This window comes from Entelurus aequoreus, linkage group LG09 (assembly GCF_033978785.1).
Source record: "Entelurus aequoreus isolate RoL-2023_Sb linkage group LG09, RoL_Eaeq_v1.1, whole genome shotgun sequence".
Lineage (NCBI taxonomy): Eukaryota > Metazoa > Chordata > Actinopteri > Syngnathiformes > Syngnathidae > Entelurus > Entelurus aequoreus.
Window position 1 is genome coordinate 14,642,945 of NC_084739.1, and position 25,877 is coordinate 14,668,821.

At 38.9% G+C, this 25,877-nt stretch overlaps 1 protein-coding gene across 4 annotated transcripts in view; it reads left to right on the forward strand.

Annotated features, from left to right (window-relative positions):
• The window catches only part of LOC133657158 (Kv channel-interacting protein 2-like), a 344,954-nt gene that overhangs the window by 227,460 nt on the left and 91,617 nt on the right, over positions 1–25,877 (forward strand). Inside the window, exon 1 of one of the 4 annotated variants that reach the window (XM_062058134.1) lies at positions 7,986–8,280. The exons of the other annotated variants lie outside the window; for them this stretch is intronic. Within the exon in view, the coding sequence (XP_061914118.1) occupies positions 8,175–8,280 (106 nt within the window). The 5' untranslated portion in view covers positions 7,986–8,174. Of the gene's footprint in view, positions 1–7,985; positions 8,281–25,877 lie in introns of those variants that run through there. 4 annotated transcript variants of the gene reach the window in all.

Sequence of the window (25,877 nt, forward strand, 5' to 3'; positions counted from 1 at the left end):
GTCAGGCAGACCTCAAATTGGGTGTTTCATTCCCCAAGCCGCCTGCAGCGCTGTACTGCACCTATCAGTTGACTCGCCTTCCCTCAACGTTCACGTCTGCCAGTGTGTCTTACGGGATATTTAGTCAGCAGCAGCGCACGTTTGGAAAAATCAATGAAGCCCGAAGGCAAAGACGGAGGAAGTGAAGCAATTTGTTTTTCCTTTGCAGTAGACAGACCGTCTAATGTCGTCGATCATCTTGCAGCCGCTGCACTTTTTATATATATATATTTTTTATTTATTTTTTTCCTTTTGAAGGACTTCATTATCCGGAGAGGTCACAGTCTACACAGCCTCAGGCGGCAACGGAATATCTAAATAGGACTGAAGGGAATGTATTACCTGTCCTATATTTATGTCTCTCTTCTTTGAACTATATAATATTCAAATGCAACTGAGAGCCTAAAGCTTAGACACACTTGAAAGGACAATTTCTAGAAGCATAGTTTTTTTCCCTCAAGAGGCGATATCGAGTGAACCACAGTCACATACAGTATCAACGTGTTAGCTCAGCAGTGTCATTTCCAGGCGACATGTCTTTTTTTTTATATTGGCCCGTGACGAATTCTAAAGAGAAAAAAAAGACATTACACAAAAAACTAAGTAAAAATGCAACTGGAAAATGGACGGTTTTATGCATCTCACTTTACTGTGCATGGGAGGAATATTTATTCACCATACTTCTCAGACTATAAGAAGCACTTAAAGGCCTACTGAAATGATTTTTTTTTATTTAAACGGGAATAGCAGATCCATTCTATGTGTCATACTTGATCATTTCGCGATATTGCCATATTTTTGCTGAAAGGATTTAGTAGAGAAAATCGACGATAAAGTTCGCAACTTTTGCTCGCTGATAAAAAAAAAAGCCGGAAGTAGCGTGACGTCACAGGAGCTAAAAAAATAAACCCCTGACTGGAAGGATAGATAGAAAATCAACAATACTATTAAACCGTGGACATGTAAATACACGGTTAATGCTTTCCAGCCTGGCGAAGGTTAACAATGCTGTGCTAATGATGCCATTGAAGCTAACTTAGCAACTTAGCAACGGGACCTCACAGAGCTATGCTAAAAACATTAGCTCTCCACCTACGCCAGCCAGCCCTCATCTACTCATCAACACCCGTGCTCACCTGCGTTCCAGCGATCGGCAGAAGGACGAAGGACTTCACCCGATGCGTTTGGCGGCCCGGAGACGTAGGAAGTCAAGGTGAGGTCGGCGGCTAGCGCGGCTAGCGCGGCTAGCGCTCCAACAAAGTCCTCCTGGTTGTGTTGCTGTAGTCCGCTGCTAATACACCGATCCCACCTACAACTGTCTTCTTTGCAGCCTTCATTGTTCATTAAACAGATTGCAAAAGATGTCCAGAATACTGTGGAATTATGAAATGAAAACAGAGCTTTTTCTATAGGATTCTACGGGTACCATAACTTCCGTTACTCTGACTTTGTCACGCGCATACGTCATCATACCGCGACGTTTCAGCCAGATATTTCCCGGGAAGTTTTAAATGTCACTTTATAAGTTAACCCGGCCGTATTGGCATGTATTGCAATGTTAAGATTTCATCATTGATATATAAACTATCAGACTGCGTGGTCGGTAGTAGTGGGTTTCAGTAGGCCTTTAAAATCCTTTCATGTTCTCAAAAATCGACAGTGCGCCTTATAACTCGGTGCGCCTAATGTACGTATTACTTTCTGGTTGTGCTCACTGGCTCCAAAAGCTATTTCATTTGGTACAAGGTGCAATAATATGTGTGGACTGCAATAAATGAGGCTAGCAAGTACCCGTAGGCAAGCAACACCAAAACTTTGTTTCATTGAGAATATAGAACATTACACATAGCACTCAAAAATCTGTCAAAATGTTGTAGTACAACTTTAGTAAACTATGAAGCCGTGTTTTGACTGGAAAAAAAAAAAAAAATCATAATATGACCCCTTTATTGCACCTTATAATCTGGTGAGCCTTTTGTATGAGAATAGACCTAAATAGACCTGTTCATCAACAATGCTCACTTTACTGTGCATGGCAGGGATATTCCACTACATTTATTTGCTGTATTTTTGTAAATGTAAGAAGCACTTAAAATCCTTTCTTTTTCTCCAAAATAGACAATGCCCCTGATGTACGTATTATTTTCTGGTTGGAGGTCTAGAAGTAACCTGACTAGCTTGTTCTGGGATGTTTGGAGTCTAGATTTGAGGGTTTTGGAGGTGCTAGGGTACTAGGAGGTGCATGCGTAATCGAAAAAGGGTTGAACGAGAGTTCCCGCCAGAATCCTCATGGTGCTTTTGTTGACCAGAGAGGAGATTCTATAGAGAAATCTCGTTCGTTGGTTGACCTTTTTGATTACCTTGGTTGCCATTTTATCACAGGAATGATTAGCCTAGTGCCAGAGTTGCACTGTGAGAGATGTTATTCCACTCGGCTTGGTAATCAGCGGACACGGACTCAAACTGAACATAGATCAGATTTTCCAACCTTGACCCTGAAAGCTAAGTGAGCATGTTTTTGCACACTTAATGAAAGAGAAAAGGAGTAGAGGACACATCTGCAGCTCCAATCTTTCTCCACGAGGCGAAACATCCGGTGGGATCTGAGAGATGCTCGCGGTTAATAATGAATAGATGCTTCTTTTTCCCCCTCACTTTTTCTTCCCGGCCGTCTTTTTTACGTCCCGTCAGTGTCATTCTTATCTTGACCTTCCTCCTTCCGACTGCCTCAACGGCAAATATTTTGTTTAGTTTTTTGTTTTTTCCACTTGGCTCAGGTTGCTTTTTGTGTCTTTGTCCATGTCTGTTGTGAGCGGGCGGTTGAATATTCCGGTGTTTACATCAGCGGCGTGTGCAATCGGAGCTGGGCTTGGATGCAGTCAGGCTACATTAGTGCCAGGAGAGTCAAGAGAAATAGGACGTCCGCTTGTGTTTGTTTGCCCTCACGCCGTGTGGAAGAGCAGCGACGTCACTCAGGATTAGGTTTCCTGTCACCTTGTGTGTGCATGTGTGTGTGTATGTGTGTGTGTGACATCAGGGTCAGTCAGGATGCTGTTGCTGGCAGATGTGCAGTAGCTTGGGAAAAGGCCAGCTGCTCAACAGTATTTAAAAAAAAAATAAAAATAAAAAAAAGCAACCACGGTGTCAACAAATGGGAAAGAAAATCTAAATCTACAATTCTACAATTTCCAGTTTCTCTATTCAACATGTTTGAAAAGGAGTGTGACGATAGTTGGAACACAACTATCGGGGGATCACACTCCCCAGCCTTCCCGGTAAGGTCTATTCAGGTGTGCTGGAGAGGAGGCTACGCCGGATAGTCGAACCTCGGATCCAGGAGGAACAGTGTGGTTTTCGTTCTGGTCGTGAACGGTAGACCTGGGGCCGTACTTATCAAGCTTCTTAGAGTGCCATTTTTACACTTAAGTCCTGAGAATTTGCGAAATCTAGTCCTACTCTCAAACTTAAGAATAAAAGCTTTTTATCAGCGTTCTTAAGTCTAAGAATCACTCCTACTCCCCACGATATTTAAGAGACCTTCAGAGGTGTCTTAAGTGGTTAGGAGTTGCCAGCAGGGGATGGCACTGAGGCGAGAGAGACGTGCGTGAACGTTCAGGGAACGGGACAATGTTGTTGTTTTTTGATGACGAGCAGCTGATCAAACGGTATCGTTTAGACAGAGCGGATATTATTTTTGTCACAGATTTAATACTTTTCGATTCCTTGTTGATTTCTGCATGTGTCTGCAGTGGGCTAGTATATATAGAGCCACCCACACCAGTTTCAAATTAGTTGCCTAATTAATGAATTGGAAAGAAAATGTTATGACAGTAGCGTATGTGTGTGGCCGTGAGGTGAGTGACGTCAGTGAGTGTGTGGGCGAGAGAAGAGAGGGAGCGGTAGCGTGAGTGCCGGCGGGGACTAGTTTGTTTTGTATTATTTTGTAGTTTATTGTCAAAATATACACTCCCATTGTCCACTTAAATATTTCCAAGATATTTCTTTATTCTTAGACAACGGATTCCCTTCCGTGATTGGTCATTTCTATGGACACAGAAATGACACCTAAAATTGCGTTTACGGCACATAGTAATGTCGTAATTCAGCTTTGAGTGTGACACTTAAGATTCAGTCCTACACTTCGCTGAAAGTGTGAGTAAGACGCTTGATAACTAACTTTTAAGTGCAGCTTTCAGCAAAGAATTTATTTACTCTTAAGTCAACTCTTAGCAGACTTCTTAGGAGTAATTCTAAGAAGCTTGACAAGTACGGCCCCAGCTCTATACTCTCGGCAGGGTCATTGAGGGTGCATGGGGGTTTGCCCAACCAGTGCTCAGAGAGCATGGGGTATCGGACTGTCTGATTGATCAGTGTCAGAGCTTGGTCCGCATTGCCGGCAGTAAGTCGGACCCGTTTCCAGTGAGGGTTGGACTCCGCCAAGGCTGCCCTTTGTCACGGATTCTGTTCATAACTTTTATGGACAGAATTTCTAGGCGCAGTCAGGGCGTTGAGGGGATCCGGTTTGGTGGCTGCAGGATTAGGTCTCTGCTTTTTGCAGATGATGTGGTCCTGATGGCTCCAACTGGCCAGGATCTTCAGCTCTCACTGGATCGGTTCGCAGCCGAGTGTGAAGCGACTGGGATGAGAATCAGTGTATGCTCGTACAACACATAAAACTTTTAGTATATCTGTATGTGGAATTAAATTATGGAACGGATTAAGCAAATAAATCAAACAAAGCACCAATATGATTCAGTTTAAGAGACTGTTCAAACTACAAGTGTTCACAAAGTACACAGAACAAGAATTACGAACGGAATTATTCGTACCCAATGTGTCACCATACAAACTGCTCTGTTTTCATCGAACAATTCCACAGTATTCTGGACATCTGTGTTGGTGAATCTTTTGCAATTTGTTTAATGAACAATGGAGATTGCAAAGAAGAAAGTTGTAGGTGGGATCGGTGTATTAGCGGCTGGCTGTAGCAACACAACAAGGACTACTTACTTGGATAGCAGACGCGCTAGCCGATGCTAGCCGCCAACCGCACGGATGATCGGGTGAAGTCCTTCGTCGCGCCGTCGATCGCTGGAACGCAGGTGAGCACGGGTGTTGATAAGCAGATGAGGGCTGGCGTAGGTGGAGCGCTAATGTTTTTATCATAGCTCTGTGAGGTCCGGTTGCTAAGTTGCTAAGTTAGCTTCTGCGTCGTTAGCAACAGCATTGTTAAGCTTTGCCAGGCTGAGAATTATTAACCGTGTAGTTACATGTCCATGGTTTAATAGTATTGTTGATCTTCTGTCTATCCTTCCAGTCAGGGATTTATGTATTTTGTTTCCATCTGCATTGGAGCCAGATGCTATCACATTAGCTCAGTAGCTAAAGAGCTTCGCTGATGTATTGTCGTGGAGATAAAAGTCACCACCGAGGTGGTTTAAAATACAAATCCGTGATCCACAATAGAAAAACGAGAGTGTGTGGAATCCAATGAACCCTTGTACCTAAGTTACGGTCAGAGCGAAAAAAGATACACCCTGCTCCGCCTCTCTAGTTCTTCACTCAAACGTTCCTCATCCACGAATCTTTCATCCTCGCTCAAATTAATGGGGTAATCGTCGCTTTCTCGGTCCGAATCTCTCTCGCTCCATTGTAAACAACGGGGAATTGTGAGGAATCCTACCTCCTGTGACGTCACGCTACTTCCGGTATAGGCAAGGCTATTTTTTATCAGCGACCAAAAGTTGCGAACTTTATCGTCGTTGTTCTATACTAAATCCTTTCAGCAAAAATATGGCAATATCGCGAAATGATCAAGTATGACACATAGAATGGATCTGCTATCCCCGTTTCTATAAAAAAAAATCATTTCAGTAGGCCTTTAATAGGGGTGTAACGGTACGTGTATTTGTATTGAACCGTTTCGGTACGGGGGTTTCGGTTCGGTTCGGAGGTGTACCGAACGAGTTTCCACACGGACATATTAAGTAGCGTAACGCACGTTGTGTAAACAATGCACACCGAGGCACAACACACGGCATGCTAGCAGCTAACGGGCTACGATAGACTGACCATACGTCCTCTTTTCACCGGACATGTCCTCTTTTGCGGAGTTGTCAGGGCGGAGTTTCTTAAATGCCTCAAATGTCCGGCATTTTGAGTTAGGGTTGCGTGTATTTTCAATGTACGTTCAGGGTTAAGAAGGGGTTAAAAACATAACAAATTGTGCGCGCAGCAGCATTGGTGAGGGAGGGGCAGAGACAGAGAGAGCGAGAGAGTTATGATAAACGCGCATGCGTCGCCAGGCTCTGCTTTTTATCCATAGATTTATCACATTTAATTTTTTATTATCTATAGCAGGGGTGTCAAAAGTGTGGCCCGGAGGCCATTTGCGGCCCACAGCTAATGTTTTAAAGGCCCACGGCACCTTCTAAAAATACTATTAAAATAAACAAAAACATGACAAAAGTGAAATAAAAAAGCTTAAAGGTTAAATGTAATTTAGAAAAAGTTGCAATGTTGACTAATAAAACAAAGCTGTTTTTTTTTTTTTTCAAACTGTCATTGCTCAAAACATAATATTGAATCAAAATCAATGTTATTATGAATTATTGACCTATCCAAGGTTCCGATTACTTCACATCAAATATTCCACTAAGAAAAATATTTTTGGTGGAAGATTTTGCAAATTTAGTAAATAAATAACCCAACAATTTATATTTTGTTGTTTTCTTACTGCAGTGGTTCTCAAATGGGGGTACGCGTACCCCTGGGGGTACTTGAAGGTATGCCAAGGGGTACGTGAATTTTTTTTTAAATGTCTGTCAAAAATAACTGTGAAAAGAAATGCAACAATGCAATATTCAGTGTTGACAGCTAGATTTTTTGTGGACATGTTCCATAAATATTGATGTTAAAGATTTCTTTTTTTGTGAAGAAATGTTTAGAATTAAGTTCATGAATCCAGATGGATCTCTATTACAATCCCCAAAGAGGGCACTTTAAGTTGATGATTACTTCTATGTGTAGAAATCTCTATTTATATATTATATATATCTTTATATATATATATATATTTAAGTTTTTAGTTATTTGTATATATATTTTTCAAATAGTTCAAGAAAGACCACAACAAATGAGCAATATTTTGCACTGTTATACAATTTAATAAATCACAAACTGATGACATAGTGCTGTATTTTACTTTATCTCTTTTTTTCAACCAAAAATGCTTTGCTCTGATTAGGGGGTACTTGAATTAAAAAAAATGTTCACAGCGGGTACATCACTGAAAAAACGTTGAGAACCACTGTCTTACTGTACCGAAAATTAACCGAACCGTGACCTCTAAACCGAGGTACGTACCGAACCGAAATTTGTGTGTACCGTTACACCCCTAGTATTTAATGTTTGTTTGCTTACTAGGGTATATTATTTATTTTTTCACTGATCTGTTTCAGAAAACAAGGAAATTGGATACAATTGCTATGGTATGAAAAGGGGTAGATAGATAGATAGATAGATAGATAGATAGATAGATAGATAGATAGATAGATAGATAGATAGATAGGTCTTTATTGTCATTGCACAAGTACAACGAAACTTTGTTTTAAATAAGCTCTGCTTCTTCCTACTCCTTTTCGGACGTGCTGTAATGAAACAACTGGAACTGTGTGATGCATTACATTGTATCGTATGCATGTTCCAAATAAACTGAACTGAACTTACATACCCAAACACCCAAACTGTAATTTAGATTTCGCCCTCTCAGCTGCTCTTTTTCCCATCATCTCATTTGCTATGCCATCTTCTTCTCACCCCTCTCCTCCTCCTCCTCCTCCAACCTCCCCCTCCCGCACAATACCGGCGTCCTGACAAGCGCTGCCAAAGGAACCATCAGCACAGTTTCCATCAGTCGGCAGGACCTGCAGGAACTTGAACTTGAGCACTGGCACTTCAGTGCTTAGTTGCGTGCTGCTCTGGCCACTTTTTGGTGAGGCTCAAACTTTTACGGTAGCATCGGGAGGGTACTTCGGAGAGGATACAAGTGGTTCGGGACGCACCGCCACGGTCGTTGGTGTTGTGTCCAACACGACTCTGCGGCGTTGTGCGATGAGCGGCGGCGGTCTGCCAAGATGTTGAATATAGACGGCTTGGAGGTGATTGCTGTGATGGTGGTCATGGTGCTCTTCATCAAAGTCCTGGAGCAGTTTGGCATGTTTGAGCCAGTCGGCGGTGAAGGTAACGTTTTATTAACACTAAATTAAAAAAAAAAAAAGTGTTTACCGACCGTGCTCTTCGTGCATCTGCAGTCTGAGGGTTTGTGTTACAAGTGCAATGGCGGGACATGCGCCATGCTTTCTCTCCATCCCCACCTCGCTTCCCTGTAACGTGAGCTGGGAGTGAGGCCTCCCTCTGGTCCTGGGGGTGTGTGCTTTTACCCTTTAATCGATAACACTATGCACAGAGTGGGCCTGAGTGCTGTGTGAGGGCACTTGTCTCGCCCAGGAGATGTTGGCCCAGGACCTGGACTTGACTACCTGTAAAAGCCGACGGATTTTAAAGGCCTTTTTCTCCCGTGACGGCACCGACATGGAGTGTGTCAGGCGAAGTAGACCCACCAACCAGGCCTGGGCCGATAACCAACTCTGATGGCCGATATATTATTACCGATACACAATATTATTGCCAGCATTGTTTGGAGACTAAATGAATGTAATTAGAGATGTCCGATAATGGCTTTTTTGCCGATATTCCGATATTGTCCAACTCTTAATTACCGATTCCGATATCAACCGATATCGATATATACAGTCGTGGAATTAACACATTTTTATGCCTAATTTTGTTGTGATGCCCCGCTGGATGCATTAAACAATGTAACAAGGTTTTCCAAAATAAATCAACTCAAGTTATGGAAAAAAAATGCCAACATGGCACTGCCATATTTATTATTGAAGTCACAAAGTGCATTATTTTTTAAAACATGCCTCAAAACAGCAGCTTGGAATTTGGGACATGCTCTCCCTGAGAGAGCATGAGGAGGTTGAGGTGGGGGGGGGGTAGCGGGGGGTGTATATTGTAGCACAGTGGTCCCCAACCAGTCCCGGTACCGGACCGTGGATCGATTGGTACCTGGCCGCACAAGAAATTAAAAAAATAATAATAATAAATTAAAAAAATAAATAAAAAAAACATAAAAAACACAAGATACATTTACAATTAGTGCACCAACCCAAAAAACCTCCCTCCCCTCATTCACACTCATTCGCACAAAAGGGTTGTTTCTTTCCATTATTAATATTTCTGGTTCCTACATTATATATCAATATAGATCAATATAGTCTGCAGGGATACAGTCCGTAAGCACACATGATTGTATTTTTTTATGACAAAAAAATTAATAATAATAACCACCACCCCCCACCCCCCCCAAGCGTTGACCGGTCCGCAGTTACAAAAAGGTTGGGGACCACTGTTGTAGCGTCCCGGAAGAGTTAGTGCTGCAAGGGCTTCTGGGTATTTGTTCTGTTGTGTTTATGTTGTGTTACGGTGCGGATGTTCTCCCGAAATGTGTTTGTCATTCTTGTTTGGTGTGGGTTCACAGTGTGGCGCATATTTGTAACAGTGTTAAAGTTGTTTATACGGCTACCTTCAGTGTGACCTGTATGCTTTGCATTCACTTGTGTGTGTGAAAAGTCGTAGATATTATGTGATTGGGCCGGCACGCAAAGGCAGTGCCTTTAAGGTTTATTGGCGCTCTGTACTTCTCCCTACGTCCGTGTACACAGCGGCGTATTATAAAGTCATAAATTTTACTTTTTGAAACCGATACCGATAATTTCCGATATTACATTTTAAAGCATTTATCGGCCGATAATATCGGCAGCCCGTTATTATCGGACATTTCTAAATGTAATCATAATACAATAATAATCAATTAATCAATCAATCTAAGTTTATTTATGTAGCCCTTAATCACAAGTGTCTCAAAGGGCTGCACAAGCCACAACGAAGGCAAGGCAAGTAACCCTTTATAAAATGCTAAAAACATGTATTTGTTGTAATGGCAAGGTCAATAACTTTTAATTATCCTGAATAAGTAGGCAAAAAATAAAATGGACTCTCAATCTCTGTTAGCAAAAATTGCACTTCAATAAATAGTGGACATTTTGAAGCGCAGGTTCTGTTTGATATACAGTAGTGTATAGTGCTTTATGTTGTGTACAAACATTTTATAAAATATGGACTTTTGTCAAGGCTGGAACCCAATATAAATGTTTACCTTATTTCTTATTGAGAAATCTTTAATATTCAAGCTTTTCTATTTGCAAACTCTATTGAAGAATCAATTAAGTTTGTAAATCTGGGTTCTTCTGTACAATTTTCTGATCAATAGTTTATGGTAAATTACACTAATTGCTAAGTCCCACTTATAAAAATACAAAGAGGTTTTGCTTGATGGCAGCCATGTTTTTTTACTTGTTGTTGTCATTCCCCTGAAGGTTTTTACCACATGTTATTTTGATTTGGATTCTATTGAGCTGTGTGAGAAATATTAAGTCAGTCCGACTAATGGGGTCAAACTATTTATTTTTTTAAATAACAGCCCCACACTGCAAAAACTGAAATCTAAGTAAGATTAAATATCTCAAATAAGGGTGATATTTGCTTATTTTCTGTCTGATAAGATAATTCTTCTCACTAAGCAGATTTTATGTTAGAGTGTTTTACTTGTTTTAAGTGTTTTGGTCCTAAATGATCTCAGTAAGATATTACAGCTTGTTGCTGAGATTTTATGACCTATATTGAGTATAAAACATGCTTGAAACCAGAATATCAACTGTTGCAAAGCTGTGTCATCAACACTCACAAGTACAAAACTACTTTTTTAAAGTAATCATTTCTTATTTCAAGCATGAAAAAAAAAAAATCATGACTTTGACACAATTGTGTCTCATATTAAAACAGATGACAGCCAAATTTACTTTGCTGTTTTATTTTTAATGAAACAATAGAAGATACGTACTCATATAGTAGTACAGTTGTTATTAGTGAGATTATACTTATTTTAAGGTATTTTTGGGTTCATTGAGGTTAGCTAATTTTACTTGTTTTGGAAAGTCTTGACAAGCCAAATTTTCTTGTTCTATTGGAAGATAATTTTGCTTAGTTCAAGTAAAATACCCCTAATTTTTGTATTTTGTTTTCTTGTTTTTGAACGCTGACTTTTTGCAGTGCACCATGTGACGTAGTTGTCATAAAAAATAACAACACAGGAACACTGTCGGCGTGCACGTTTATATTCAGCCTTTTTCGTGCAATTGTTGAATTTTCTGAGTGTGTTCCAGTAAGATGAAGAATCAAGAATCCTTTGGAATTAAATGTCAACGCACAACCTCTGATTGATTATTGATTGATTACGACGTGTGTCTCAATACTTTAAGGATATCTTGTGGTTAAATAGTTATGTACACGCATTGTGATTCCAAAAAGGTCATTTTCATTCTTCAGAATGCTGGATTAAAAGCACTCGTCAAGGTGTGCCAACTGTCCTTGTTCTCCTTTTTGCACACTGCAAACACACACACACACACACACACACACACACACACCACTACACAATGAGCATCTTTTCTTTTCTATTTTTTTTTTTTTTTACAGATTTTGAGCATTCATTAAGAAAAAATGGCCGCATGAGCCAACTTCCCAGTGAATACTCAGACTAATGAGTTTTTTACTTTTGAATGGAGGAGGCTTTATTAGACTTTTATTGTTGGCTGGCTTGAAAAGGCAGGACAGTATTATAAACTGCCATTGTACACAATACACGACACTGAATATGCTGGGCTCATGTGAAAAGCCATTCCATGTACACTATATTAGTTGGATGGTGTATTTATCTCATTGAGTGACATTTTCTGTTTAATAGCAGCAATAGTGTGTATGACTTTTGTTCCATTGTGTGATCAGTCACTATGTTTCCATGCACTAAATTAGTCTGATTTCTCAAATACTTTTTTATTTTTTGTATTTTCACACCTTTGTGTGAAATCCACGTATCCATGCACTTTCCCTAATGTGACTATCGGTCATACGCCATGTACCTCCCGTACACTGGGGGGGGCGCTTATTTCAAATGAATTTCTTTCCCGGGTTGACCTAGCCATCTGTGTGTGGATCCTTACAACTTGTTTTAACTGATGTCCGTTGTAGGGCTGCACTGCAAAAAGTCAGTGTTCAAAAACAAGAAAAAAAATTACAAAAATGAGGGTTATATTATTTGAACTAAGCAAAATTATCTGCCAATAGAACAAGAAAATTCGGCTTGTCAAGACTTTCCAAAACAAGTAAAGTTAGCTAGCCTCAATGAACCCAAAAATACCTTAAAATAAGTATATTCTCACTAATAACAAGTGCACTTTTCTATGTTGAAAAATATTCTTAAATTAAGTAAATGCAAGTGCCATTATCTCGACATAATGATATGCGCTCGACATTACATTTCTTGAAACCAGCAAACATATACTAAAAACTAATTTATTGTTCTTAATGGAAAGGCAACAAGGCAACCGCTTGTTACTCTCGGGGTCTCCTAGCCGCTCAGGCAAATCATATGGTCTAAAAATGCATTTTTCCATCGATAACATGACATCATCACGCCAAGTGTGTGCTCTTTCAGTCAATTAGTGCGCATATATAGATATATAATTTTTTTTAATTGTAATTTTGAAGAATGTATCTGAATGTGCATGAACTATTTCTGTTCAAAATTGTTTGAAATGTTCAATGTTTAAATATTAACTGTCAGTTTACTGTACTGTGCCAACTGTACTACTATATGAGTACGTGTTTTCTATTGTTTCATTGAAAATAAAACAGCAAAAGTCCATTTGGCTGTCATCTGTTTTAATTATGAGACACATTTGTGTCAAAATCATGATTTGTTTTTTTCATGCTTGAAATAAGAAATTCTTACTTTAAAAAAGTAGTTTTATACTTGTGAGTGTTGATGACACAGCTTTGCAACTGTTGATATTCTAGTTTCAAGCATGTTTTACTCAATATAGGTCATCAAATCTCAGCAACAAGCTGTAATATCTTACTGAGATCATTTAGGACCAAAACCCTTAAAACAAGTAAAACACTCTAACATAAAATCTGCTTAGTGAGAAGAATTATCTTATCAGAAAGAAAATAAGCAAATATCACCCTTATTTGAGATATGTCATCTTACTTAGATTTCAGTTTTTGCTTTTTCAAAGAGCTTTTTCAAAGAGTTTTTTCGGACAAAGAATCATTGAAACAAAACTTTTGAATGTCTTGGAGTTCTGTGGATTGATGGAAGGAGTTTTAGGCCCTGTCTACATTAAGCCGGATAAGTCCTTAAACTAAGCACCGTGTCAGCCACACTAACCCATCGTTTAAGGTTCCCCTCCTCGGATATTTTTTTTACACGGGTAAGTGCCCCGTGTATTTCTTGAATCTCCGGCTCTTAGCTTTGTATGAACTCATCGATCGTTTACAAACTTAGTTCTGAGAGGACGTGACGGCAGAAAGACCGCGCCACAGCCAGCTTCATAACAAGCGGTTTGGTAAGTCGGAGGAAATGCGTGATTGCAGCTGTAGTAGAATTTCTGACCTTTGAACTATATTTCATGTCTGTCAAGAATGTACGCTCATTTAATTTCTCTTCTATTCTGTGCCATTGAATGGACCGGGTGTGGGACAAAAGTGAATATTAAGTCGTGCCAACCTGTCTACAGAATGTTTTGATTGTCTAAGTATGATTAAGGGATCCAAGGATGTTGCAAAAACAAACATGTCGAAGACCACAAGAGTGACGCACGAGAAAAAACAGAGTGACGCACGAAGAGACAGATAAAAATGGCAGGAGACCGGGACTCGAGAGAGATTGCTTTTTGTGTGTCCTCCGGAGGACAGCCGTTTGTTTGCAGGGACAAAACAATCCAACTTATGCACTTTTGACTATGAGTAAATAAACTTGTTGTACTAAATTCACTTTTGTTGCTGTTTAAGCCTTGGACAATCCACTACACAGCTATTTCGGATACAACACATCTCAGACGGCTACATAGCATTGTTGAGCGACGGTTTTGGATAAGCCCTGGAAGAACGGCAGCCTGGTGGGATATGTTTGTCAACGAGTGTGTTGTGTCAGAGGAACGACAAGATAACTTTTGAATGTCCAGGTCGGCTGTGATTCTACTGAGTGAAAAACTTTGTCCATTTGTCGAAGGTGAGACAACGAGAATCCTGGCTCCCTTGGATGTAGGAAGACTACGTTAAACAGCGAATGCATTTGGACTGGCAAACCAGACTATCAGTTATTGTCCGCCACGTATGTCAAGCGATTACTCAACATCTAGTGTTGTACTCCATAACTATTGTGAAGCCATGAAGTGGTTGCGGCCGTCAAAGATGGCCGCCAATTTCAGCCTACAAGCACAGGCAGGATTGCAAGAATGGACAATGAAGGTGAAGGTAAAAGAGTGAAGAGTGTCCTGACCAGATATCTCCATCCCTAGATTGATTGTTGTAAAATGTTCTTTATCACTTTGTTTACTTCCACACGTCCATTAAAGATATGATTCATTTATGATGGCTCATGTGTGATTCACTACAATAGTCTAACAGCTGCTGATGGTGAGGCAATCAAGGTTTACTGTTAAAAGAAATGTGGCAATAGTCTACATTGAAACACAGGGTAAGGATACACTTCCAGGTCAGAGGTGACTAGGACGCGCGCATATTATTCCGTGCATGCGTACGAGGCGCTGGCGGTCGGAGGGGGTGGGCGTCCTAAACGGTGGCATTGTGTGTGTGTGTGGACAAGGATGAGGTTAGGTGGCACATACCCTGGATAACCTTAGCCGGCTTAGTGTAGAAGGGGCCTTAAAGGCCTACTGAAACCCACTACTACCGACCACGCAGTCTGATAGTTTATATATCAATGATGAAATCTTAACATTATAACACATGCCAATACGGCCGGGTTAACTTATAAAGTGACATTTTAAATTTGCCGCTAAACTTCCGGTTCGAAACGCCTCTGAGGATGACGTATGCGCGTGACGTAACCCGGGGAACACGGATATGCCTTCCACATTGAAGCCAATACGAAAAAGCTCTGTTTTCATTTCATAATTCCACAGTATTCTGGACATCTGTGTTCGTGAATCTGTTGCAATCATGTTCATTGCATTATGGAGAAGGAAGCTGAGCAAGCAAAGAAGAAAGTTGTCGGTGCGAAATGGACGTATTTTTCGAACGTAGTCAGCAACAACAGTACACAGCCGGCGCTTCTTTGTTTACATTCCCGGAAGATGCAGTCAAGATGGAAGAACTCGGATAACAGAGACTCTAACCAGGAGGACTTTTGACTTCGATACACAGACGCCTGTAGAGAACTGGGACAACACAGACTCTTACCAGGATTACTTTGATTTGGATGACAAAGACGCAGACGTGCTACTGTGAGTATGCAGCTTTGGCTTCTAAACATTTGATCGCTTGACCGTATGTGCGCAACTTTTTTTTGCGTATGTACGTAACTTTTTAAAAATATATAAGCTTTATGAACCTTGGGTTAGGTGAACGGTCTTTTGGGCTGAGTGATTGTGTGTGTTGATCAGGTGTTTGAATTGTATTGGCGTGTTCTATGGAGCTAGGAGCTAGCAGAGGAGCTAGGAGCTAGCATAACAAACACGCAGGTGTTTTTATGCAGGATTAATTTGTGGCATATTAAATATAAGCCTGGTTGTGTTGTGGCTAATAGAGTATATATATGTCTTGTGTTTATTTACTGTTGTAGTCATTCCCAGCTGAATATCAGGTCACCCCCGGCTCTCACAGCATCTTCCCTATCTGAATAGCTTCAACTCCCCACTAGTCCTTCACTTGCACTTTACTCATCCACAAATCTTTTATCCTCGCTCAAATTAATGGGGAAATTGTCGCTTTCTCGGTCCGAATCTCTCTCACTTCATGCGGCCATCATTGTAAACAATAGGGAACTTTGCGTGTATGTTCAACTGACTACGTCACGCTACTTCCGGTAGGTGCAAGCCTTTTTTTTATCAGATACCAAAAGTTGCAATCTTTATCGTCGTTGTTCTATACTAAATCCTTTCAGCAAAAATATGGCAATATCGCGAAATGATCAAGTATGACACATAGAATAGATATGCTATCCCCGTTTAAATAAAAAAAATTCATTTCAGTAGGCCTTTAAATCCGAAGGAAAATCCTGTTAGTGCCACGGTCAATACTGTTCTAGATGAAGTTTGCAATGTTCTGGACTATATTGCCAGTTGTGTGGAATACAGAATTATTGCTTATCAGTAGGGCTGCAACAACTAATCGATCAAATCGATTAACATCGATTATAAAAATAGTTGGCGATTGATTTAGTCATCGATTCGTTGGATCGTTGGCTTGATTACTGCAACGCACTTCTCGTCAGGGTCCCCAAAAAGAGCATCAAAAAGCTCCAGTACATTCAAAACAACGCAGCGAGGATCCTGACGAGAGTGCGCAAGCGTGATCATATCACACATATTCTCAAATCACTCCACCGGCTCACTATCGCATCCCGGACCCAATTTAAGATGAACCTGCTCACTCACCAATGCATCTACGGCAACGCCCCCTCCTACCTCAAGGACCTAGTTTCTCCTCAACCTCCTACCCGCAACCTCCACTCCTCAAACACTAACCTCCTCAAACCCATCAGGACAAAGCTACAATCTATGGGCCGCCGGGCTTTCTGCTCGACCGCTCCCGAACTTTGGAACGCTCGCCCCGACCATCTTAGAGCACCACAGTCGGTCGACCATTTTAAGAAGAGACTAAAAACCCACCTTTTTAGCACAGCTTTTATCTAATTTCTCCGCCTTCTTGTTTTTAAATGCACTGCTTGCCTATCTGTCTTATCCAGTGCTTTCATGCTCTTATTTCTATTTTTATCTATGTTTTTGTTTTATCCAGTGTTTATCTAGTGCAGTGCTTCTCAACCTTTTTTCAGAGATGTACCCCCTGTGAACATTTTTTTAATTGAAGTACCCCCTAATCAGAGCAAAGCATTTTTGGTTGGAAAAAAAGAGATAAAGAAGTAAAATACAGCACTATGTCATCAGATTCTGATTTATTAAATTGTATAACTTTTCATTGCTCATTTGTAGTGGTCTTTCTTGAACTATTTGGAAAAAAAGACATAAAAATGACTAAAAACTTGTTGGAAAATAAACAAGTGATTCAATTATAAATAAATATTTCTACACATAGAAGTAATCATCAACTTAAAGTGCCCTCTTTGGGGATTGTAATAGAGATCCATCTGGATTCATGAACTTAATTCTAAACATTTATTTTGTTGAAGTATTATTCAATAAATATATTTATAAAAGGATTTTTGAATTGTTGCTATTTTTAGAATATTTTAAAAAAATCTCACGTACCCCTTGGCATACCTTCAAGTACCCCCAGGGGTACGCGTACCCCCATTTGAGAACCACTGATCTAGTGTGTCATGATTCTTTTCTATTTCAATTTTTTATTATATATTCTTACTTTCTATTTTTATTTTTAATACTTTGTAGCACTTTGAGATTTTAACAAATGTAAAGTGCGTAACAAATGCAATTCATTATTATTTATTATTATCTATGCTATGCGCATGCGCGAGGCTACTTTTTTATTTTTTTTATTTATTTTTATTTTTTATAAACCTTTATTTCTAAACTGCAACATTTACAAACAGCTGAGAAACAATAATCAAAATAAGTATGGTGCCAGTATGCTGTTTTTTTTTCAAAATAAAATACTGGAAAGGATAGAAATGTATTTTGTCTCTTTTATCCGATTATTAATCGATTAATCGGAGTAATAATCGACAGATTAATCGATTATCAAATTAGTTGTTAGTTGCAGCCCTACTTATTAGTTTGGAGTGCACTAATGCAGCGTGAAGAGGTTTGTATACTCTTTATTATTCACCTTTAATATGCCTGCTTCTTTATTTTCCTCTCATTTGTATTTTGTTCGGGAGTCTGGCATTTTACATTTCCTTAGCTACCTTCTTAAATTAATCTTATTCTCTTTTTTTCTCCCATTGATGCACTTCAAAATGTGCTGTTCTTTTAATTAGTGAATGAAATAAAAAGTCTCCCCTTTTATTACAATTGTTGCTACATTTGTATTGAGTGGTATCTTCTTCCGGGTTGTTACGAAGGGTTCTCTCCGGCTGCTTGCAACCCCTCGAGGGATCTGGGGCCGTACTTATCAAGCTTCTTAGAGTGCCATTTTACACTTAAGTCCTGAGAATTTGCGAAATTTAGTCCTACTCTCAAACTTAAGAATAAAAGCTTTTTATCAACGTTCTTAAGTCTAAGAATCACTCCTACTCTCCACGATATTTAAGAGACCTTCAGAGGTGTCTTAAGTGGTTAGGAGTTGCCAGCAGGGGATGGCACTGAGGCGAGAGAGACGTGCGCGAACGTTCAGGGAACGGAACACTGTTTTTTGTTTTTTTGATGACGAGCAGCTGATCAAACGGTATCGTTTAGACAGAGCGGATATTATTTTTGTCACAGATTTAATACTTTTCGATTCCTTGTTGATTTCTGCATGTGTCTGCAGTGGGCTAGTATATATAGAGCCACCCACACCAGTTTCAAATTAGTTGCCTAATTAATGAATTGGAAAGAAAATGTTATGACAGTAGCGTATGTGTGTGGCCGTGAGGTGAGTGACGTCAGTGAGTGTGTGGGCGAGAGAAGAGAGGGAGCGGTAGCGTGAGTGCCGGCGGGGACTAGTTTGTTTTGTATTATTTTGTATTTTATTGTCAAAATATACACTCCCATTGTCCACTTAAATATTTCCAAGATATTTCTTTATTCTTAGACAACGGATTCCCTTCCGTGATTGGTCATTTCTATGGACACAGAAATGACGTCACCTAAAATTCCGTTTACGGCACATAGTAATGTCGTAATTCAGCTCTGAGTGTGACACTTAAGATTCAGTCCTACACTTCGCTGAAAGTGTGAGTAAGACGCTTGATAACTAACTTTTAAGTGCAGCTTTCAGCGAAGAATTTATTTACTCTTAAGTCAACTCTTAGCAGACTTCTTAGGAGTAATTCTAAGAAGCTTGATAAGTAGAGGCCCCTGGTTTCCAATCGCATAATCCAGGTGTGTTAGTCCAACTTTCAATGAAGGTGTTTCCATGGGCTGTAGGAGACTTATTTAGAGCCAAACTATCTTAAATTGGACTAATTTAGTGCATGGACACGTACTGAGTGATACCATACTGCAGGGTGCGGCCCGGGGGCCATTTGCGGCCCGCAGCTAATTGTTTACCGGCCCGCCACACATTCTGGAAATGCTATTGCAAAAAATAAAAATGAACATTAAAAAAAGCGGAATGAGGTGAAATCTAACGAGAAAAAGTTGCAATGTTGACACAAAAGCTGCCATGCAGGCTGTTTTTTTTTCTTTAGTCTTTCTTTCTTTTTCTTTTTTTGCCACTGCTCAAAAAAAAAATAATAATGACAAAAAATCCATGTTATAATTAATTATTTTCAAAGCTCCAATTAGTTCAAATTTTTCACCTTAAAATGTTTTATGTGGTAAATATTGCATATATTGTGTAGTTGCCATATAAAAACAAAGTTTTCTTTGACAAAAGAGCATAAAAACAAACAAAATAATAGTTCAAACTAGGGATGTCTGATAATGGCTTTTTGCCGATATCCGATATGCCGATATTGTCCAACTCTTTAATTACCGATACCGATATCAACCGATACCGATATCAACCGATATATACAGTCGTGGAATTAACACATTATTATGCCTAATTTGGACAACCAGGTATGGTGAAGATAAGGTACTTTTAAAAAAAATAAATCAAATAAAATAAGATAAATAAATTAAAAACATTTTCTTGAATAAAACAGAAAGTAAAACAATATAAAAACAGTTACATAGAAACTAGTAATTACTGAAAATGACTAAAATTAACTGTTAAAGGTTAGTACTATTAGTGGACCAGCAGCACGCACAATCATGTGTGCTTACGGACTGTATCCCTTGCAGACTGTATTGATATATATTGATATATATTGTAGGAACCAGAATATTAATAACAGAAAGAAACAACCCTTTTGTGTGAATGAGTGTGAATGAGTGTAAATGGGGGAGGGAGGTTTTTTGGGTTGGTGCACTAATTGTAAGTGTATCTTGTGTTTTTTATGTGGATTTAATTAAAAAAAACGATACTGGTAATAAAAAAAACGATACCGATCATTTCCGATATTACATTTTAACGCATTTATCGGCCAATAATATCGGCAGACCGATATTATCGGACATCTCTAGTTCAAAAGTAAAATCGACAGATACATCTGAAGTTGATCTCGTAACTTAAGTGATGAAAGTAAAAAAAAATAATAATAATAATAATAATAATAATAAAAATGTATCACTTTATGAGTGGGGCACCTTTTGGATCCCAAATATATTTAGTGGTATTTTATTTATCTTTTCACTGTGATGACTCAAAAATATTAAATAATTAAAATCAATGGTGTCCTGCATTATTTATATTTTAGGGCTCTAATGACTAAATACTGCATATTTCAGTTTTACTATAAAAAACAAAGTTGTTTTTGACAGAAAAGCCATAAAACCTTTTTTTTTTTTTAAAGTTGATATAGAGATTTACTGTAAGCGTTAAATAAAAAATAATAATACAAATTAGACTTATTTTTAACATTTTAACATTAAAACATTTTATGGTCCCCGGGACCCCTAAAGGTAAAATAAATACAAAAAATACATATATTTTGTTATGGTTTGAAAATGAAAAATATCAAAATGGGCCCCACATGCTTTAATTTTTCCGTTTGCGGCCCTCAGTGGAAAAGGTTTGGACACCCCTGCCATACTGGTTCTTTTAGGTAGGCCGTGAGCATTTTGGATTTTTGGCAGAACCTGAGCAGGTGTAATGAGGCGTATTGGCACCTCACCACTTTTTATGTCACAGTTTGTTTTTCTGGTCTTGAACCTGGAACTTTCCAGTCCCCAAGTCTAAGTCCTTCCAGCCAAGTTTGTGTTTCCCCCACGGCTGCAAGGTGGAAGTAAAAGATGGAAGCGACCGTGAGGAGAAAGTGCATAATATATGTCGGGTGCTTTCTAGTCCGGAAGTTTACAAGGCTTTGATAGATTTGAGGCTAATGGTCGGAATGTTGAATTTGATGGTGTGGAAATGGAGTGATGTATGGCTCTGTGCCTCAGGAAATAAAACAGCACAGTAGCTGCAGTGTAGTGTTCCTTTACTTTTTGCTGCTTCGGCTTCTTTTTTTTTTTAAATACAACATCCATAGACGGTCTCTAAATTGAATATAACAAGAAAATCGTAGAGAATAACATCTTTGGAATTCAGGCACCGACCTGCTTACTATAAGAGGTGGGGAAAATAATCGATTTTTACACGCATGGACGATTATAGAATCGATTAGTACACGTCAATAATTGATTTATTTATTGTAAATAAAGTAATTCAGACGGTTCTAAAATGTGGCTGACTGCAGTGAGTCACCTCCTTCTTTTGAATGATTTCCCTTCCTCAGTTGTATTTATTTCCAATTCTTCTTTCATTTAAGTTTGTAAGACTAAAAATGTAAACATAAAATAAACAAAGTATAACGTCCGTTGTGTATTTTACATAAATAAAATAGAAGGTTTAGTGGTAATATATTCACAAAATAAACGACAAATGTTTGCACATGTAGAAATTACACAACATTCACACACCAAACATTGTACGTCACTTATCACTATGAGCGTTGTCACTAGAGATGTCCAATAATGGCTTTTTTGCCGATATCCGATATTCTGATATTGTCCAACTCTTAAATACCGATTCCGATATCAACCGATACCGATGCATACAGTCGTGGAATTAACACATTATTATGCCTAATTTTGTTGTGATGCCCCGCTGGATGCATTAAACAATGTAACAAGGTTTTCCCAAATAAATCAACTCAAGTTATGGAAAAAAATGCCAACATGGCACTGCCATATTTATTATTGAAGTCACAAAGTGCATTTTTTTTAATTTAACATGCCTCAAAACAGCAGCTTGGAATTTGGGACATGCTCTCCCTGAGAGAGCATGACGTGGGCGTGGTTGGGGAGGGGGCGGGGTTGAGGTGGGAGGGGGCTAGCGGGGGTGTATATTGTAGCGTCCCGGAAGAGTTAGTGCTGCAAGGGGTTCTGGGTATTTGTTCTGTTGTGTTTATGTTGTGTTACGGTGCGGATGTTCTCCCGAAATGTGTTTGTCATTCTTGTTTGGTGTGGGTTCAGAGTTTGGCGCATATTTGTAACAGTGTTAAAGTTGTTTATACGGCCACCCTCAGTGTGACCTGTATGGCTGTTGACCAAGTATGCCTTGCATTCACTTGTGTGTGTGAAAAGCCGTAGATATTATGTGACTGGGCCGGCACGCAAAGGCAGTGCCTTTAAGGTTTATTGGCGCTCCGTACTTCTCCCTACGTCCGTGTACACAGCGGCGTTTTAAAAAGTCACAAATTGTACTTTTTGAAACCGATACCGATAATTTTGAAACCGATACCAATAATAATAATAATAATACCGTTAATTTCCGATATTACATTTTGAAGCATTTATCGGCCGATAACGTCCCTAGTTGTCACCCTCTAATGGTCAAATTTAGCACTACATGTATTACAGGAGATGTGATCGTTACTCTCAGACCAACAAAAAAACAACCAAGTATACAAAAAGACATCACAAAGTCAGCAATTTTAATACAAAACAAACTAAATATTTATTCACAAATGATATCTACTCACAAATGTTTGACCAAGTTTCGATTTCTATTAAATAAGCTCTGCTTTTTCCTACTCCTTTTCGAACATGTTGAAAAGAAACTGGAAATTTTGATGTATCATGTTGTATGCTTGCATGTTCGAAATAAACTCAAACTCAAACTCAAACCATTGTTGCTGCGAGTCTGGATCAATGTGTCCGTCGCTTAAAAGGTCCGCCAGAAAACAATGACTTGAGCATTTGCTCGGGGTAGAACATTCATACTTTGTTGTCCAGTCAGTGTTAAAAGTCCGATATTTGCAATTTATTTCGATTATTTTTTCCCGGGTTGAATGAGTTGTCTTCTTCTAATCACCCCACTGCTGCTTCATTGTGACACATACGCCTCGCTGTTGCCCCCTGCGAGGTGGTGGGAGTACTGCATACATGATCAACCCTAGTTTTAATGGTTTCATCAAGCCTATTTGGGTGAATGAAAAGTTTTGGCGGGTCGGATGTGGCCCGCGGATTGCCAGTTGAATAGGCCTGGAAGTATAACAATATCAACACAATATTTAAACTCGTCCCTCATTTTCTATTATTACAGCCAGAGAGAATCGACTTTTGATATGGGCATTAAAAGGCATTAATCTGCAAGGGCAATTACTTGTTCAGGAAAATTGTTACTGATCGATTGGTGCATTTCTAGTCTAACCCTAAAACCAAAGTGGAATAGCAGTGCAATTCTATATTAAGTCAGTTTGTAGAAGAACAGCCACAAGCGTCTCATTCTGTTATTTAAAGGCCCAATTTTGTGCCAAGTGGACTTTTAATGATGTTCCGCCTGTAAAACGTGTCCCTAGAGTCTGTTAATGAGCACCAAATGTGAGAAAAGTCTATCAGCTCCCCCCTGTCTTCAGGAAAAAAGGCGCTTAAAATGGTTGCTTTTAAAGGTCAGGGTTTTCATGTTGTCGTGAAGGAAAACTCCGAGCTGCCTGCGTCTTGCACACACCTCACAGAGGACTTTTTTGTAAAAAAACATTTCAAAATAATACCTTGAGCGCTTCCAACTATCCACCAGTCGGTAAATTTGATCATCTTGTAGAATAAGCTAATCTAGCACACTGCAAAAACTGAAATCTAAGTAAGATGACATACCTCAATTATTTTCTGACTGATAAGATAATTCTTCTTACTAAGCAGATTTTATGTTAGTTTTACTTGTTTTAAGGGTTTTGGTCCTAAATGATCTCAGTAAGATATTACAGCTTGTTGTTGAGATTTGATGACCTATATTGAGTAAAACATGCTTGAAACTAGAATATCAACTGTTGCAAAGCTGTGTCATCAACACTCACAAGTATAAAACTACTTTTTTTAAAGTAATCATTTCTTATTTCAAGCATCAAAAAAAAAAACATTTAACATGTGACATTTCAAACAATTTTAAAGAGAAATAGTTCAAGCACATTCAGATAAATTCTTGAAAATTACAATAAAAAAAAAATTTGACCGGGGGCCGGGCTGTATATATGCGCACTAATTGACTGAAAGAGCACGCACTTGGCGCGATGATGTCATGTTATCCATGGAAAAATGCATTTTTAGACCATATGATTTGCCTGAGCGGCTAGGAGACCCCGAGAGTAACAAGCGGTTGCCTTGTTGCCTTTCCATTAAGAACAATAAATTAGTTTTTAGTATAAGTTTGCTGGTTTTAAGAAATGTAATGCCGAGTGCATATCAATTATGTCAAGATAATGGCACTAGCATTTACTTAATTTAAGAATATTTTTCAACATAATGAGCAAAAAGGTCTCATTTTTTCTTCCTACCAAGAAAAGTGCACTTGTTATTAGTGAGAATATACTTATTTTAAGGTATTTTTGGGTTCATTGAGGTTAGCTCATTTTACTTGTTTTGGAAAGTCTTGACATGCCAAATTTTCTTTTTATATTGGCAGATAATTTTGCTTAGTTCAAATATAATACCTCTAATTTATATTTATTTTTTCTTGTTTTTGAACACTGACTTTTTGCAGTGTGATGTACGGCAGGGGTGTCAAACTCATTTTAGATGGGGGGCCACATGGAGAAAAATCTACTCCCAAGTGGGCCGGACTGGTAAAATCACGGCATGATAACGTAAAAATAGAGACAACTTCACAAGTACAAATCATACTGTTTGTTTTTTTTTTACACTTACATGTTGCGGTTAATAATTTATTTGCTGTTATTTATATTTTCTGAATAAATGATTTGATGATGTTCATCAGTCAACTCATTGGTGTTATTTTTCAATCTATCAAGATAAAAAAAATTATATCAAAATCAAATTACAGTATTTTATTTATGTAGTTTGATCATTTTCCTTGACTGGTGCACTAATATCATGTGGTTTATTTTGTACATATGTAGCATCACCTACAAAGATACAAAGAACTGCTATTGTGACATCTAGTGGTCACATTTAGAACAGATGTTTCTTTCATTTAAACATTTCAGGTTAATTTGTATATTTAGCAAACTGGGCCGAATAAAACCTGTTTGCTGGCCTGATCCGGCCCTCGGGCCGTACGTTTGACACCCCTGATGTATGGCTTGTAGGACAGAGTTTTATGTAAAAAGTGGATAAAGTGCACAATAGTGCTTCTTTATGACACAACTCTGTCACAGTCAGATGTGGACATTAGATTAGCGTTAAAGGGGAACTGCACTTTTGGGGGAATGTTGCCTATCGTTCACAATCATTATCATTATCATGACGACGGATGTATTTTTTTTTTCATGAAGGTAGCTTCAAAAGGTAGTCACCTGAAATGGTCTTCAATGCTTGAAGCTCATCGAGAGAATGCCAAGAGTGTGCAAAGCAGTAATCAGAGGAAAGGGTGGCTATTTTGAAGAAACTAGAATATAAATCATGTTTTCAGTTATTTCACCTTTTTTTGTTAAGTACATAACTCCACATGTGTTCATTCAT